Source organism: Sabethes cyaneus, chromosome 3 (genome assembly GCF_943734655.1).
Source record: "Sabethes cyaneus chromosome 3, idSabCyanKW18_F2, whole genome shotgun sequence".
Taxonomy (NCBI): domain Eukaryota; kingdom Metazoa; phylum Arthropoda; class Insecta; order Diptera; family Culicidae; genus Sabethes; species Sabethes cyaneus.
Window position 1 is genome coordinate 243,726,404 of NC_071355.1, and position 16,309 is coordinate 243,742,712.

A 16,309-nucleotide genomic window follows, 5' to 3' on the forward strand; every position below is an offset into this window, starting at 1 on the left:
GACGATACAGAATCTGTGCACACAGAACATAGATTATCGCCGATTACACAGATTTTACAGATTTTTTTTTTTTGAAGCTAGAAATTCTTGCTGGCAGTCATTCTGATTCCATTTTATTGTGTTCGTTGATGGCAGCGCTGGCAGGATAGATGTGACGTTCATTGGTAATGCCATTGACAGTTGACAGCAGTAAAAGAGATTTCATAAGCTGCTCGCACTTACAGAAAATCTCATGGCGAATCGTCAAGTCATCCAAATCAACACGTGTGTGATACAAAATCAAAAATACTTCCCTCTCTTTTTTTCTCATGCAAAATCATAAACAATATTCCCGACTACAAAAGAAAAAGAGATTTTTGAGCCTCTTTGCACCTACTCGATATCCTTTGACAATTTTACGAACTGACAAGTGACAAGTGACAACAATGCTTATATTGATATTGCTTTGGGGCAACTGCGTTTTGTCGGTTTTTTCAAAGTATTTACCACTTTACCAGGACTACTTTCAGCAAAGGAAAAGCGCAATATCAATATTATCAACAAGTTAACATGACGTTTTCGCTTCACGTAAAAGCGTATATTGGGTATATTGCTCAAAGTTAGGAGAAAACGAAAGCAAAAATCACAAAAATGTTCTTCCTTTTCTTATTTTCTCGCGCGAAAAAGCTTGCGTTCGTACTTTCGTATCGTAGTCGCGGTTCGCGGATCTAGTTTTCGTTTTTCGGTTGCAGTGTACAAAGTGCATTTAAGTAAAAATATATGATGTGCATTGATGGTGATTGGTGATTAATACTAAGTACTTTCATAGTCGCGGCTCGCGGATCAAGTTTCCGCTTTGAGCTATTCTGTGGGATATTGTGAATTCGAAGCCGATCACATAAACGGATAAAACAAAACATGAACGAAATTATGGAAAGATTTCTGGTCCGTGGCAAAACTGGTAAACAAAAGTTGGACTTAGGTAAGTTATCCTTTTACAGCCTACAGCTTGTCAGTTACTATAGCAAAAATATCAAAACTTATAGGTGTTCTTTCGAATAATATTGCTGCTGGTGCGTCCATTGCCGATGCTGTACCTGTACCTGAAGATTTTGTTCCCGAAGACATTTTGTTTCCTGAAGACATTGCTGGGCCCGATGTTGAGGCTGATCCCGTAGTTGATGTCCGGTGTCCTACTGATGGTGAACCTAAAGATATTGATGTTTCTGTTCCCGCAGAGATTGAAGCACACCTCGATGTTCCCGTTATCAATACTGTTGCTGACTCCGACTTGTGTATCGGTCGCAACAAATCAGGTGAGCTGTTATACTCAATTACACTTGTATTTACAATTCGACATCCTTTTTTTAATTTACCAGTATCAGGGATGGCTCGATCATTTTGACTCAATTGTGATTCATTTTGACAGTACTGTCTCAGCCAAACAATATTTGACAAAACTATTTATGAGACATTTGTACAACAAGTCATTAACTTCAATTTTGTTGAATAAAGTTTTGCTGTATCTTTGTATTGACAGTGCTACAATGCTAGTAGCTCTTTAACAACTAAGTGAAAGTTCACTTAGTCATTAATAACTAATAACTCTTTGTAGCAGCGCAAGGGGCCGTCCAGATGGATGTGGATGATTGGTTTATTTTCAACTTGAAGGAACACATCGGATTTTAAACTGAACTAACTCGGTACTGAGAAATGATTGATTTGGTTTTTGCTGCAGCATATATACAAGGCCTACTAACATTGATGCTTCAGCAATAAGCTTCAGCATTCATGCATTGAGCAATAACTAGCAACATGTCATATTCCACATGTAGCATTCCACGTGTTGGGAAAATCTTGCCAAGTTTAAACGCACCTTAATTGTAAAAATGTAAATAGTTTAGTTTTCAGAGATCAGTTGAACAGGAACAATTGAACGGATCAGAAGTTTTATGGATCGCAAATTTCGGGGAGAACGTCCAACTACGCAATGGAAAGTTTCTTATCAAGCCGAGACGCTAGCCGACTTGACCACGGCTCGACCAATATGAAGTTGATGTTTGCCTTTGAGTGTACTCGAGTGTACTCGAGCAATTATGTTCACAAAACACAAAAATTTGCATCCATTCAATTGTGTTCCTCTTCTGCTGATCTGCAAAACTAAACACTACATTTTCAGTTTCGTACTTTCAACTGTTTACACTACTGTAGACCCGACGATGAGGTGTACGACAGATGTTCTCCATGGAACATCAGGTTTATTGCTTACCAAACAGACAGACTTTGCAGCTTTTCGAGGCCTGGTGATCGGAAGCAATTTCTTCTTCTAATCGATGAAATGCTCTTCAAAAAAAGAAAAGCCTGGGTGCTAATTCCGTTATCGAAATTTGACCTGTTTTTTATACGACAGACTTCGCAACCAGCTGTTAGAATACAGGACAGTGCGGGGTCAGTGCTACGATCCTATTGACTCTAACAGCCTCTCCCAGCCGAGATTCGAACATACGACGACTGGCTTATTAGATCAGCGTCTTACCTCGAGGCCAACTGGGAGGGATTCTCTCTTCAATGACCGCTTTTTCTCAAATATCATCAACATGCGTTCCCTGCGGGATGCGGATATCACCCTGAATCCCAGTAACTGTGTGCCCAAACCTACCGAAGTCTTTTTTCGATAGTAAGATAGTGAAATAGTGTGCACTACTTTAAGGGATTCCCATCGGACACGTGATGAAAATCGAGAGGCTACGATGGGAACGGTGGGCCAGCCGTGTTGTAAGGATGCACCACCGACACTAGAAAAAAGGGCCCTACTGAGTTGCGCGACCAAGTTGAAGCTGACTTGCGAGTGTCGAGATGTTCAACGTATTTGCGACGAATATCCCAGGACGAGTACAATGGAGAAAAGTTCTTGATACAGTGCCCCGGGTTCGTACGGTATACCTTATTTATTTTTGTCTCATTTGTAATGATTTCTAAGCCTTGCCAGATTAATTGGCGGTATTTCGTCTGGTTTTTGGGTGCTATATCGATGATAGTTAGGTTTAGCTGGCTGACTGAAACTCACCATAGCATTTTTCGATTAACATTTGAAAGGGGCGGATAAGTCAACTGTCAAACAGAACGAGTGAGAGTTCATTTTCCTATGCTGCTCCAGCAAAAAATAACTCACTCGTTCTGTTTGACAGTTGGCTTATCCGCCCCTTTCAAATGTTGGTCGTCATTTATACAAGAAAGCATTTAGCTCAATGTTTAATTTAGTTATGTCTACGGTTGGAGTGGTACATTATCACCATATCATATTAAGTCCTTCAAGACGCCTTAGCGTTCTAAGCTTGTTGTCTCCATAATCTATACCTATAAAGAAGGATTTCTGTCTGTCTGTCTGTCTGTCTGTCTGTCCGTATGTTCCTTATAGAATCGAAAACTACTGAACCAATCGGCATGAAAATATGCATGTAGAGGTTTTTTGGGGCCAGGAAAGGTTTTAGTGATGGTTAGAAACCCCTCCCCCCACTAAGAGGGGGGGCTCCCATACAAATGAAACAAATTTCTGCATAACTCGACAACTAATCAAGCAAATAGAACAAAATTTGGCATGTGGGTGACAAGAATTTATTCTATGGTAAATTGAGACCCCTCCCCTCTTTATAAGGGGAATTATAACTGCTCTCCTCTTTAAAAGGGGGGGCTTCCATACAAATTTCCTCATAACTCGAGAACTAATCAAGCAAATGGAACCAAATTTGGCATGTGAAGGTTTTCGAGGGCAAGAATATTTTCTATAGTAAATTAGGACCCCTCCCCACTTTAAGAGGGGGGGCTCCTGTACCAAAGAAACACAATTTTCCTCATAACTCGAGAAGTAATTAAGCAAATGGAACCAAATTTGGCATGTGGGTGTTTTTGGAGAAAAATTTTTCTATGATGAATTGGGACCCCTCCCCGTTTTAGGAGGGGGAGATCCTATACACACGAAATACAAATTTCCTCATAACTGAAGAACTAATCAAGCAAATGGAACAAAATTTGGCATGTGAAAGTTTTCGAGGGCAAGAATATTTTCTATGGTATATAAGGACCCCTCCCCACTTTAAGAAGGGGGGCTCCTATACAAACTAAATACAAATTTCCTCATAACTCGAGAATTAATCAAGCAAATGGAACCAAATTTGGCACGTGAAAGTTTTCTAGGGCATGAATATTTTCTATGGTGAATTAGGACCCCTCCCAACTTTAAGAGGGGGGGCTCCTATACAAACGAAATACAAATTTCCTCATAACTCGAGAACTAATCAAGCAAATTGAACCAAATTTGGCACGTGGGTGTTTTTGGAGACAAAATTTTTTTCTATGATGAATTGGGACCCCTACCCACTTTAGAAGGGGGTGCTTCTACACAAATGAAATTCAAATTTCCTCATAATTCGAGAACTAATCAAGTAAATGGAACCATATTTGGCATGTGGGTGTTTTTGGAGGCAACCATTTTTTCTATGATGAATCAGGACCCCTTACCTTTTTAAGAGGGGGGGCTCTCATACAAACGAAATACAAATTTCCTCATAACTCTAGAACTAATCAAGCAAATGGAACCAAATTTATCATGTGGGTGTTTTTGTAGGCAAGAATATTTTCTATGGTATATTTTCTATGGATTTCCCCACTTTAAGAGCGGGGGGGGAGCTCCTATACAAATGAAATTCAAATTTCCTTATAACTTGAGTACTAATCAAGCAAATGGAACCAAATTTGGCATGTGGGAGATTTTGGAGTCTTGAATTTATTTTACGATAGTTAGAGACCTCTCTCCCCTGTGGTAGGGGGATATGGACTCTCATACAAATAAAACAGAAATTTTTGCGAAAATCAAAAACTAATCGAACTCGAGAAATTCGAGACTCTTCCATAAAACATTAGTCAATACAAGACTACAAAAACTATCTATAGTAACACTAGATCATTCAGGACGAGACGGTCGCGAGTGTTGCCGGTGACCCGCCGTCGGAAGCGCCGCCCACTGGGGGGCTTGCAAAACTCGAGATTGTGACAAAGATCATTCGAGATTCATGATTTATGTACAACACAGGTTAATTTGTGGCAATACGAAGTTTGTCGGGTCAGCTAGTCTAATATAAAATAACTGCCGTGAATGAGATTAAGCAACAATTCTTGACGTTAGCTTTTATCCCATTCAACTTGGAATTCAATAAGCGCGTCTATGTTCATTTCAAGCACACAGGAGTCTGTTAGTGGTGTGATTACATGGTAAAATTTGAGGTCATCAGCGTATAATAGTTTTGGGGATTTCAATTTTCCGTATAGATCGTAAATGGTAAATGAAAAGAACGAACAGTAAAAGTCTCAAGGCAATGAGGGACACCGGGCAAGATCTGGAACGGAGTAGACACATTCCAGCGTTACGGGACACCATCCCTACTATCGGTTCCTGTTTCATCAAATCTTCGGCATTCTAGTGGAAGGTACAGTACTCTTTAAACTATTCTACAAGATATTTGCCAAAAACATGATAAAACAGAAGGTGATTCACACGGTAAAAATGGGTGCTAATTATGTCCCGTAACGCTGGAATGTGTCAGTAGAGCACGCCCTGTCAACTCTCACAGTTGAGCTATGTCCCGTCAGATACGACAGAATCCATTCTGTCAGCCACTCAGGTAGGCTCATTCTCCTAAACTTCTCAACCGCCAGAGTATATGGAACCTCGTCAAAAGCCACAGCGTCGATTTGTTGTCGTTTTTCGATTTTATCCACAATAGTCCCTAACTATAAAAGATACAACAAAACTTTAATCAGCAAAATTGTAGATAATAACTAGTTCTACAATTGTCCCATATTGAACTTTGTCAAATTTTGCTCGACTGAGATGGTACTGTCAAATGAATCAAAATAGGATCCAATCAACCTTGACCAATATCCTTCAGTTTATATACTCAGTCGCTCCTCAAATTTTTATGTTATTTATTTCTATTAAAACTTTTCTTTTTTAGGGCTGTCTGATGATCGATTAAATGAAAAAGCATCACATAAAAAACAGCATCAGAGGTTTCGAACCAAATGGCTAGATTCTCCCGAACTATTTTGTTTCGAGAAATATCAAAATGACCTATACTCTGCATACTGTAAAGTATGTTTGCTAAAATTAAGTATTTCTCGAGGAGGGAAATCAAATTTATTGACGCATGTGGCAACACAGCGACACCAAATTTGCGCAGCTCAGTTAGTAAAGCCCTTTGAAACAGAAGAAAAAATTACAAATAACACTGCACTACATAAAATAAGTGCAGCCGAGCTAAAACTTTGTGCCTGGGCGCTAGAACATAATGTACCGTTTTCGGCGGTTGACTCCCTGGCAAACCTACTGAAAACTACGGCGTCTGATGGTAATGTCCTTGCAAAAATCCGACTCGGTCGAACGAAAACAGTTTCTGTTATAGAAGGCGTAATAGCCGCTGTACAACATGAAGAATTAATCGAAAAGATGCGTAAAACTTCTTTCTCAATCTTAATTGATGAGTCAACTGACACGTCAAGTGTAAAAACGCTAGCTATAGTAGTTAGAATACTCGATCCAACCGAGTTCAAGGCGATAGACACATTCTATAAAGCGCTGGAAATCGAATTTGCGGACCACAAGTCGATTTACAATGCGATTATTGCGCAGTTCAATATTGATAGAATTGACTACAAAACTCATTTAAAGGGATTTGGATCGGATGGCGCATCTGTGATGATGGGCAAAAACAACTCGGTAATGCGGCTGTTAAAATGCGACTGTCCGCAGTTAATTGATGTACGGTGCACATGCCACTCACTTGCACTTTGTGTCAGCAATGCCTGTGAAGTATTACCAACATACGTCGAACAGCTCATGCGTGATATATACAACTATATTGCAGGTAATGATGTGCTAAATTATTATTTAACTGACGGTTTATTGTTGAGAATTGTGTAGATTTTCAAAAGGACTAAGAAACATTAAGGGCGTTCAGAAATAACTCTACGGTATCCCACTTCTAATTATAAAGGCGAAACAAAGGCTTGCTATTTACTGCAACTCGATATAAAGATGTCGATAGGGTGGATTCAACGCAAGTTTTCATTATATCATTAATCAACGATTTTTCAGTATTGCAACCATTTTCTGTTTAAAATATTCGCTCCGTTCCGGTGCATTAGTTCCGTCCGGTGCAAGTAAGTTTTTGACACCGTGTGGTAAGACGTAGCCCTACGGCAATGAAAGTATTACTTTCCGAAATATTCTATATCCATAAACTTTTCACGAACATACTATTATTTGATCACTGATTGACTGGTATCATTTGCCAAAATCGGTTCATCGACACATACCAAGATCGAACCATGCCAAATTCGAAATCCCATTGTATTTGAATAGAACAGCATTAGTCGTATATTTCGCTTAGAATTGATCGGATAATTTATTATTAATATTCGAAAATTTAAAATATTTTTATATCTAATTGCAGGAAGCCCTAAGCGATGTACGGAGTTTGTCCGTATTCAACAAATACTTGAGTTGAACCCTAAGAAAGTTCTGCACCCATCAGCTACGCGCTGGCTGTCGCTAGAAAATGTCGTAGCGCGGAATCTAGAGTTATATTCTGAATTGGTACTGTTTTTTACGTTCCAAGCAAATCACGATAAGAATCAAACCGCTTGTCGGATTCTCAGTCACTTAGTCGATCCAATGACTAAACCGATTCTCCTGTTTTTGAATTATATTTTGCCGGTTGTGAACAAAGTCAATCGACTTTTCCAATCCGAAGATTCACAATTTTCTGAAATTTACGAAGAAGCAAAAATACTTGTACTGATCATTTTAAAAAATATGTGCGTAGAAGATTACGTTCACCGCATTACTGAAGGAGAATTTAGTCCAACTAATTATGAACGTTTTCTCAAGAACGAGGAGCAAATTTACGTAGGTGTTGAAGCTGAGGAAGAACAAAGCAAGCTGACTAAAGATATAAAAACAAAATTTAAATCTATCTGCCGAGATTTTTACACCGAATTGACAAGACAACTTGTTAAAAGATTTAATTTCAATGACCGTACAATCAAAACCGCGTCTTTGTTAAACCCGGCAACGTTTTTGGAGCTGTCGGATTTGAACGAAGTCTTGAAACAATTCCCAACTTTTCTTACGGAAGGAACAAGGCAAGATTTGGATAACGAGTTCAGAGATTTGAAAGCAAGACTCATGTGCAAGAAGAATCCGGATACGAAGTACGATGTTACCTGGTCCACTCTTTTAGGAGTTAAGAAGCGTAATGGAAATTACGCTTATCCTGTTCTAAGATCATTTATAGGGAATTTTCTCATCATACCTCACTCTACAGCTTGCGTAGAGCGAATTTTTTCATTATACAATGCTAACAAAACCAAATCTAGAAATAGATTATCATCGAATACCATCGACTCCATTTTAAAAGCAAAAACTTATGTAAACATGCAAGGAGGAGCTTCAAAAATAGTTCTCACCAGCAATCTGCAGAAAAAATTCAATAAAAACATGTACAAACATCACAATAAAACATAAACCGTGCAATGTAACAATACATTTTTTCTCATTAAATGTTAATAAAACAACAAACAAAACTTATAACATTAAATTTTATTTTAGACGACGTACGTATCACAAACTACACCTAAAAAACCTCGAATATCATAAATACTAAAGTATGGTGTAGCAAAATGTCAACCAGAATCATTATGTTGAAGATAATTTGACTATTTCTCACTAGTTTGTTTAAGCACTATTCTGCTACATACCATAGCTTACAGCAAAACGTTTTGCTATTTTAAATTCTTGCTGAAAAAAGCAACAAACGGGACTCTGCATCATTGTTTTTATTTTAATCAAAATGCATCATTGTTTATGAGTTTAATGAACGTAGACGTAGACTGCAGCATTATTTTCGAAAAGAAATCCTTTATTGTAGACCGAAGATTTCTGGTTAGTGCTCTCATAGTTCACCTGTTACAGGAGAATGTTTTAAACTACATTATTTACTATGAACTTGGGTCATCGCGAAACCTAATGAAGTCTTCATTTCGTTAACAATTCGTAAAATCCTTCCGAAACCAAACAGGACATTGGTGTAGCAGCTCCCTGAAACAAAAACTAGCAAACAAAGAGCACGTCGCCTCTTCATCCTGTACCACAGTCCACAGTCGTCCTTCTAAGTTCTAAAAATATGTTTAGCAGAAATCTACTAATGATCGAAACGAGAAAATTTTGTTTATACCGAGTGATTGTTCTATTTTTACGTTTCCTATTCTTGCAGCTCACGAAAAAGTACTCATAAATCGCACTTACGCGTTAAATTATCAGAACCGAATAACATAACAAGAGCATTTAAGTATGGTCGTTATTGTTTATTTTTAACGATTAATTTTCTAATTAGGTAGGTAATCATAATTAATCAAAGGAAATCCAACACTCAAACCACTAATTCAGTCGCACATCAGCAATCCTGCCTTATATTCTTTTTCTTTTTATTATTTTCGGTAGTAAGAGGGATTACCGTCGATTACGTATAGGCTAGGCTACTCGCACATACGCGAAATCCCATTGCGAACTGTCATCACAACACAACGTTCCGAGGAACAAAATTGTCCTTGCCAGCGTTGAAAGAAATTTCGTAGGCTGCTCGCACTTGCAGGAAATCTCGTGCCGAACTGTCAACGCGTGAGTGTTGACAAAAGCAAAAATACTTCCCTTTCTTTTTTTCTAACGCAAAACCCTGAACAATATCAGCAACGCTGGCAAGGCCAATAAAAACAAAAACACTTCTTTCCCTCTGTTTCTCCTGTACACATATAGAAATGTTTCTGTCGCTTGCACCCATTAAGAATTTCTGGTACTGAACAGATATTTGACCGTTCTTCATTCGCACTCACATACACATATGGGCAGTTCTATGAGAGTAATAGAGATCGTTTCGCAGTCACGAATATTTAATAAACTTTTGAATGAGACAGCATTGTACGTTCGTTCGTCAACGCGAATCGGACTACATCTACATCTACATGTCAAATTACCACTCAGTCAGCATTCAGTTAATTTAGAAAGAGATAACACGTCATCGGCAAGTGTCAAAAAATTTAACAGATTTTTACACAGATATTCTGGCTGGGAACGCAGATGATCAGATTTTTTCAATCAAAAGTACAGATTTAAATGTGGCAACCCTGTTTGTCACTCTCTCTGGCGTACTTCCCAAGCAAGGACATCAAAATGGTCTAGGTTTAACCGCGGTGTTAAGAAATCTTATTGAAATAAGGAAACTTTGTCGCTTGTTTTGACTTACTTCCCAAGCACAGATTTCAAATTGGTATAGGTTTAGATCATCGTAAAGAATCTTCCAACCAATCACGAAGCGAGAATTCTGGCAAAACATAGGTTTATTATATTCAATTTTTCAATAGTTCAACATCAAGAATCCATACTTTTCTTCATTTAAGTCAATTCTTAGAAGATTTTCCGATCGATTGGTGTAAGAATATTAAAAATCGATCGGAAAACCGCTGAGCTATTAGCGCTCAAAACCTTTCATTTTTCGTGACGCTCGCATTTTTCGATTTTTTGGAATGACACCCTATCTCAAAACTTGCCGTAAGACGTAGTCCTACGTCAAAAGTTATGGAGAAAAATCGCAAAATAGCGGGGTCACCCTAACTTGACTCAGAAAAATCACCCTAATATGGCAACGGTTCGAGATAGAGGGATTTCGTCTTCTGCAATATTACTCAAAATACTTCAAGCTATAAAATTGCTGAAGTGAATATCGCTCTATCTTGTTTCGTTTTGAAGATAATTTCTGGATCTTGGTTAATTTAAGCGTCACCCTAAAAGCTCATGCCAAAAAAAGCGGCATCCTAAATCAAGATTTTGTTGCTAACACGTGAATAGTCTAAAATCAACGACTGAAGTTTTTGAAGCGTCTTAGTAGAATACGAAACCTAAAATTAAAAAAGTAGAAAACTTATCCAATTTAATTCTACTATGTATATTTTATTCACGACAGATACGTATTTCGCCTACGACTTGCAGTTCAAAAACAGACACTGAGGAAGCCTGCAAGTTGTAGGCGAAATGCGTATCTGTCGTGAATAAAATATACTTAGTAGAATTAAATTGGATAAGTTTTCTTCTTTTTTAATTTTAGGCTAAAATCAACGACTACTGAGTAAATATTTTTTTCCATCTGATTTGGCTTTCTGGCCCATAGTGCAGCAACGATAATGGCATCACTGTGTGGATTCCAAAGAGTGAGGTCTGGCCAAGTCTCAGGAGCTAGGACAGATCTATTGTGAAGAGTAAAATGACTTAGAAGAATGATACTGCACGCGACACAAACAGCTGATGCAAAGGATAATGGGCCAGTTTCGGAGAAAAGCTCGAGCAATGGACGACGGAAAAAAGTGAGGTGGGGACCACATAGAAGACTATGGTAAAGGCGTAAAATCCAGTCAGAGTTAAGTAGTCCGAGATGACTACCATGAGGAACCTTAAAAAAACCTTCGTGTTATGTTAGGGGTCATTATGGTCACGTTCAACTTCTTTTCTACATAATGAGTGAGGCACAATGATGCACCGTACCACGGTACTATTCAGAAAACTTCCTAGCCGAAAAGATCATCGACTTGATCGAGGTTACATGGGACATCATTAGTGATAGCTCTTGGAGGACAACTCGTTTGCACTTATTTTTAGCGAATCATCACTATGAAACAATTATTTTACCTGGAACGTTTTTAGCTATTGGAACACGAAGTGTATCTCTTCTCTAACAACGGAACTGTACTTTTTGTACTTTGTAAGTAACATGAACGGTTTTAGATAGTTTGTACAGAAAGGGTTTGGTTTGTCTTCGATAAACAAGATTCCGAACGAATAGACTTGTCGAAAATTCTCTTACTTACTTACTTACTTAGGTGGCTTGCCGTCCTAAGACAAAGCCTGTTGAACAAAATTTCTCCATGTAACTCGGTTGAGGGCTACCGCTCTCCAATTCCTCGGACACCGAGTACTCTCCGCCAGATCTCGCTCCACCTGGTCTAACCATCTTGCTCGCTGCGCTCCTGGTCGTCTTGTTCCTACCGGATTTGAGGCGAACACCATCTTTGCAGGGCAGTTGTCCGGCATTCTTGCAACATGCCCTGCCCATCGCATCCGTCCAGCTTTAGCTACCTTCTGGATACTGGGTTCGCCATAGAGCTGTACGAGTTCATGGTTCATCCTCCGCCTCCATACTCCGTTCTCCTGTACGCCGCCGAAGATCGTTCTTAGCACTCGTCGTTCGAAAACTCCGAGCACTCGCAGGTCCTCCTCGAGCATTGTCCATGTTTCATGCCCGTAGAGAACAACCGGTCTAATAAGCGTCTTGTACAGGGTGCACTTTGTACGGGGACTTAGTCTGCTCGACCGCAATTGCTTGTGGAGCCCATAGTAAGCACGACTTCCGCTGATAATACGCCTCCGAATCTCACGGCTGGTATCATTGTCCGCCGTTACCAGTGAGCCAAGGTAGACAAATTCATCGACTACCTCAAACTCATCGCCGTCGATCAATATACTACTGCCCAAGCGGTGTCGTTCGGCCTCGGTTCCGCTGGCCAGCATGTACTTTGTTTTAGACGTATTTACCTTTAACCCAATCTTTTCTGCTTCGCGCTTTAGTCTGGTGTACTGTTCAGCCACCGCCACAGATGTCCTGCCGATAATATCCATGTCATCGGCAAAGCAGACGAATTGACTAGATTTGTTGAATATCGTGCCCCGCGTGTTGATATCCGCTCGGTTCACAACAACTTGTAGCGCTATGTTGAACAGCAGGCATGAAAGACCATCACCTTGACGAAGCCCTCTGTGTGATTCGAATGACCTTGACAATCCACCCGAAATCCGAACACAGCACTGCGTACCATCCATCGTAGATTTAATCAGTTTGATGAGCTTCCTGGGGAAGCTGTTCTCGTCCATGATTTTCCATAGCTCTTTCCGGTCGATGGTATCATATGCGGCTTTGAAATCAACGAATAAATGATGCGTGGGAACTCTGTATTCACGGCCCTTTTGGAGGATTTGCCGCAGTGTAAATATTTGATCCGTTGTAGACCGACCTTCGACGAAGCCGGCTTGATAAGTTCCCACAAATCTATTCGCAATTGGTGATAGACGGCGGAAAATGATTTGGGACAGCACTTTATAGGCGGCATTGAGAACGGTGATCGCTCGATAGTTCTCACAGTCCAACTTGTCGCCCTTTTTATAGATCGGGCAGATAACCCCATCTTTCCACTCCTCCGGTAGCTGTTCCGTATCCCAAATTCTAACAATTAGTCGGTGTAGACAAACGGCCAGCTTTTCTGGTCCCATTTTAATAAGCTCCGCTCCGATGCCATCTTTTCCAGCTGACTTGTTGTTCTTTAGCTGCATGATGGCCTCCTTAACTTCGCCTATCGTTGGGGCTGGCACCTCTTCCCCGTTTGCTGCACCGTCGAAATCGCTTTCCCCGCCGCCATGGTTTTCCGCCTGGGCGCCATTCAGGTGTTCGTCGAAGTGCTGCTTCCACCTATCCGTCACCTCACGATCGTCCGTCAGAATACTGCCAGTCCTATCCCGACACATTTCGGCTCGCGGCACAAAGCCTTTGCGGGATCCGTTCAGTTTCTGGTAGAACTTCCGCGTTTCCTGAGAACGATGCAGCCGCTCCAACTCCGCATATTCCTGCTCTTCCAGGTTGCGCTTTTTCTCCCGAAAGATTTGGTTTCGCTGCATCTTCTTCTGTTTGTGTCTTTCCACGTTCTGTCGTGTGGGTGAGGCACTGCGCATCTTGGCCGCCCGCGCAGCGTTCTCCTCATCCATCACCCTCCTACATTCATCGTCAAACCAATCGTTCCGCTGATTCCGGGCCACATGCCCGATGGAGCTCTCCGCTACACTGCTGATGGCTGTTTTGATAGTGTTCCAACAGTCCTCGAGAGGGGCTTCGTCCAGCTCGTCCTCTTCCGGCAGTGCAGCTTCGAGTGAATGCGCGTAGTTTGCGGCGACGTCTGGCTGCTTCAGCCGCGCGAGATCTAACCGAGGCTGGCGTCGGTACCGAATGTTGTTCACAACGGAGAGTCTTGGGCGCATCTTAACCATCACTAGGTAGTGGTCCGAGTCAACGTTAGCGCTTCGATAGGATCTGACGTCGATAATGTCTGAGAAGTGCCGACTGTCGATCAAAACGTGGTCGATCTGTGATTCTGTCTGATTTGGTGACCTCCAGGTGTACTTATGGTGGATTCTGTGCTGGAAAAAGGTACTACGTACGGCCATATTCTTGGAGGCGGCAAAGTCGATAAGTCTTAGGCCCATTTCATTGGTTCGCTGGTGTGCACTGAACCTTCCAATCACCGGTTTGTATTCCTCCTCCTGGCCGACCTGAGCATTGAAATCCCCGTCGAAAATTCTCACAACTAGTAAATGTTCCATCAAAACCAGTAATCAACGTAAAATGCTCCATTGCATTGCAGAAATCATTAAAAATTTGTTGAATTTAACACACTCTTCAATCGAGGCATTTCACAAACGGTAATTACCCTAAGTAACACTCAGAAAACGATGAATAAAATCACTATCATTCCATAATTTTTTTATTCATTCAACCTTGCTGCACCCTGGCAAGGACACCATTCACAGCCAGTCAGTGGTGCTTGTGGGCTTGATTCCAAATCATCCGTACGGATGCATTCAGCAGTTTGCTCTGGCAAACTGCAAAAGTATTTGCTGCTGCAGTTTCCAGTCCATCACAAGTATGGCAGAGTTTATCTTCTTTCTCGTTTGCCAACAAATTTTACTGCAGACTCAAACCAGCTTGGCAGGACAATGGGAAGTAGGAAGGTACAATCAAACCTCAAGAATCAAGATACTGTTTGGCCTCTGCTGCTCTGCAGAATTGGCCTTGGGCGAACTTTTCCCACCCCAGTACTGCCCGGTGTGCCACAAAGTTCCGAAAGTGGGCTCCAGTTTTGTGTATTTAGTGGTTCTACGCTTGTTGAATATTGGAAAGTGGAACGGAATTTGCTTTGAGCTCACATCAAAATATTTGCTTGGATGCTGCACGAAAAGTAAACGCTTTCTAAAAAAGGATCTTTTTTTGTCGTTAGGGATTTGCAACCAACTTACATTTACATCCGATAGGAAGTGTTTAGTAAAACCATAGCTCCTCACTTTATTTAATCACTGTTCACAACACTTTGGTGCTCTATTTGATTCTCTGTTTTCACTCCTCTTCGAAATGCTGTCGGTAATCCAATTGACTCGGTTACACTAAATCCCGTTTTCCAGCGCTTGTTTTCGGATCGTAAACTGCTGAGTTAATTCTCCGGTAATCCATTCGGTAATCCTTGTGCGCTGGAAAATTGCTTCCTCTGTTTTACAATTCAATGCAAGCACGCCGCCGCTGCTGGTTGGCTGACACGAGTTATCCAATTTGAGACCAGCGCGCGATTGTAACAAGTTTCACGGGCTTCGCCACGAACGGACACCGACTGTGATAGTAATGCAACCACCAACAACCTACCGTTCACTCTATTTTTCCGACTATAAAATTTCCGCACGCCAAGTTGTTTCCGGTTTCTTTCACTTGCCACCGACCAATCAACAAAGAAGCACGAGATAAACCCAGGTGGAATATAAAAATCACACAGCGAGACTCGCAATCACCTGCCACAGAAGAACACTAAGAAATGACTGGCTCTGGTACTGGCACTGGCACTGGTAATCCTTGTTCATGAAGCTGTCGCAGTGTATGAGTAATCCGTCTGGCAGTCGAGCAGGGTAATCCTTAAGGCAGTGTAGTTATGCTTCAGCTACACGTGTTACGGTGCGAAAAATTGATGACGCCTCTTGAACTTCCCGTCAGAAATTCGTTTTCGATTACGAAACGCATAGTGAGAACCGAGAAAAAAAAAACCCGCTCGTCAACCCGGTATCCTTGAGCAGTGCCACGAACAGGACGATTTTTGCAGTTCGAACACGTACGCACCACGAGTCCCTAACCATCCATCGGGGCCGGGCGAAAGACGACGCACACGTGAAGCAAGGGAAAATATAAATACAATTTTCCTCCCGTTGCACCGCCCCCGCTTCGAATCAACTCACCGAAAGAAGAAAAAAAACTTCGAATCTGCAAGACAAACTTTCCTCACACTTGCTGACGACCCGTCGCGCGCGTTCAACTAAGAAAGAATCTTCACTTTCCCGACGTCGAATCCTTACTGAACTCCTTTTTCC

At 41.0% G+C, this 16,309-nt stretch overlaps 1 protein-coding gene across 1 annotated transcript; it reads left to right on the forward strand.

Moving 5' to 3' along the window:
* Nucleotides 1-897: 897 nt before the first annotated feature.
* Nucleotides 898-9,329, forward strand: LOC128740986 (uncharacterized). The gene is made up of 5 exons (XM_053836561.1): nt 898-961; nt 1,026-1,295; nt 6,162-6,899; nt 7,488-7,942; nt 9,309-9,329. Exons 1-5 carry the CDS (start codon nt 898-900, stop codon nt 9,327-9,329), a joined length of 1,548 nt encoding a protein of 515 aa, XP_053692536.1.
* Nucleotides 9,330-16,309: the final 6,980 nt, after the last annotated feature.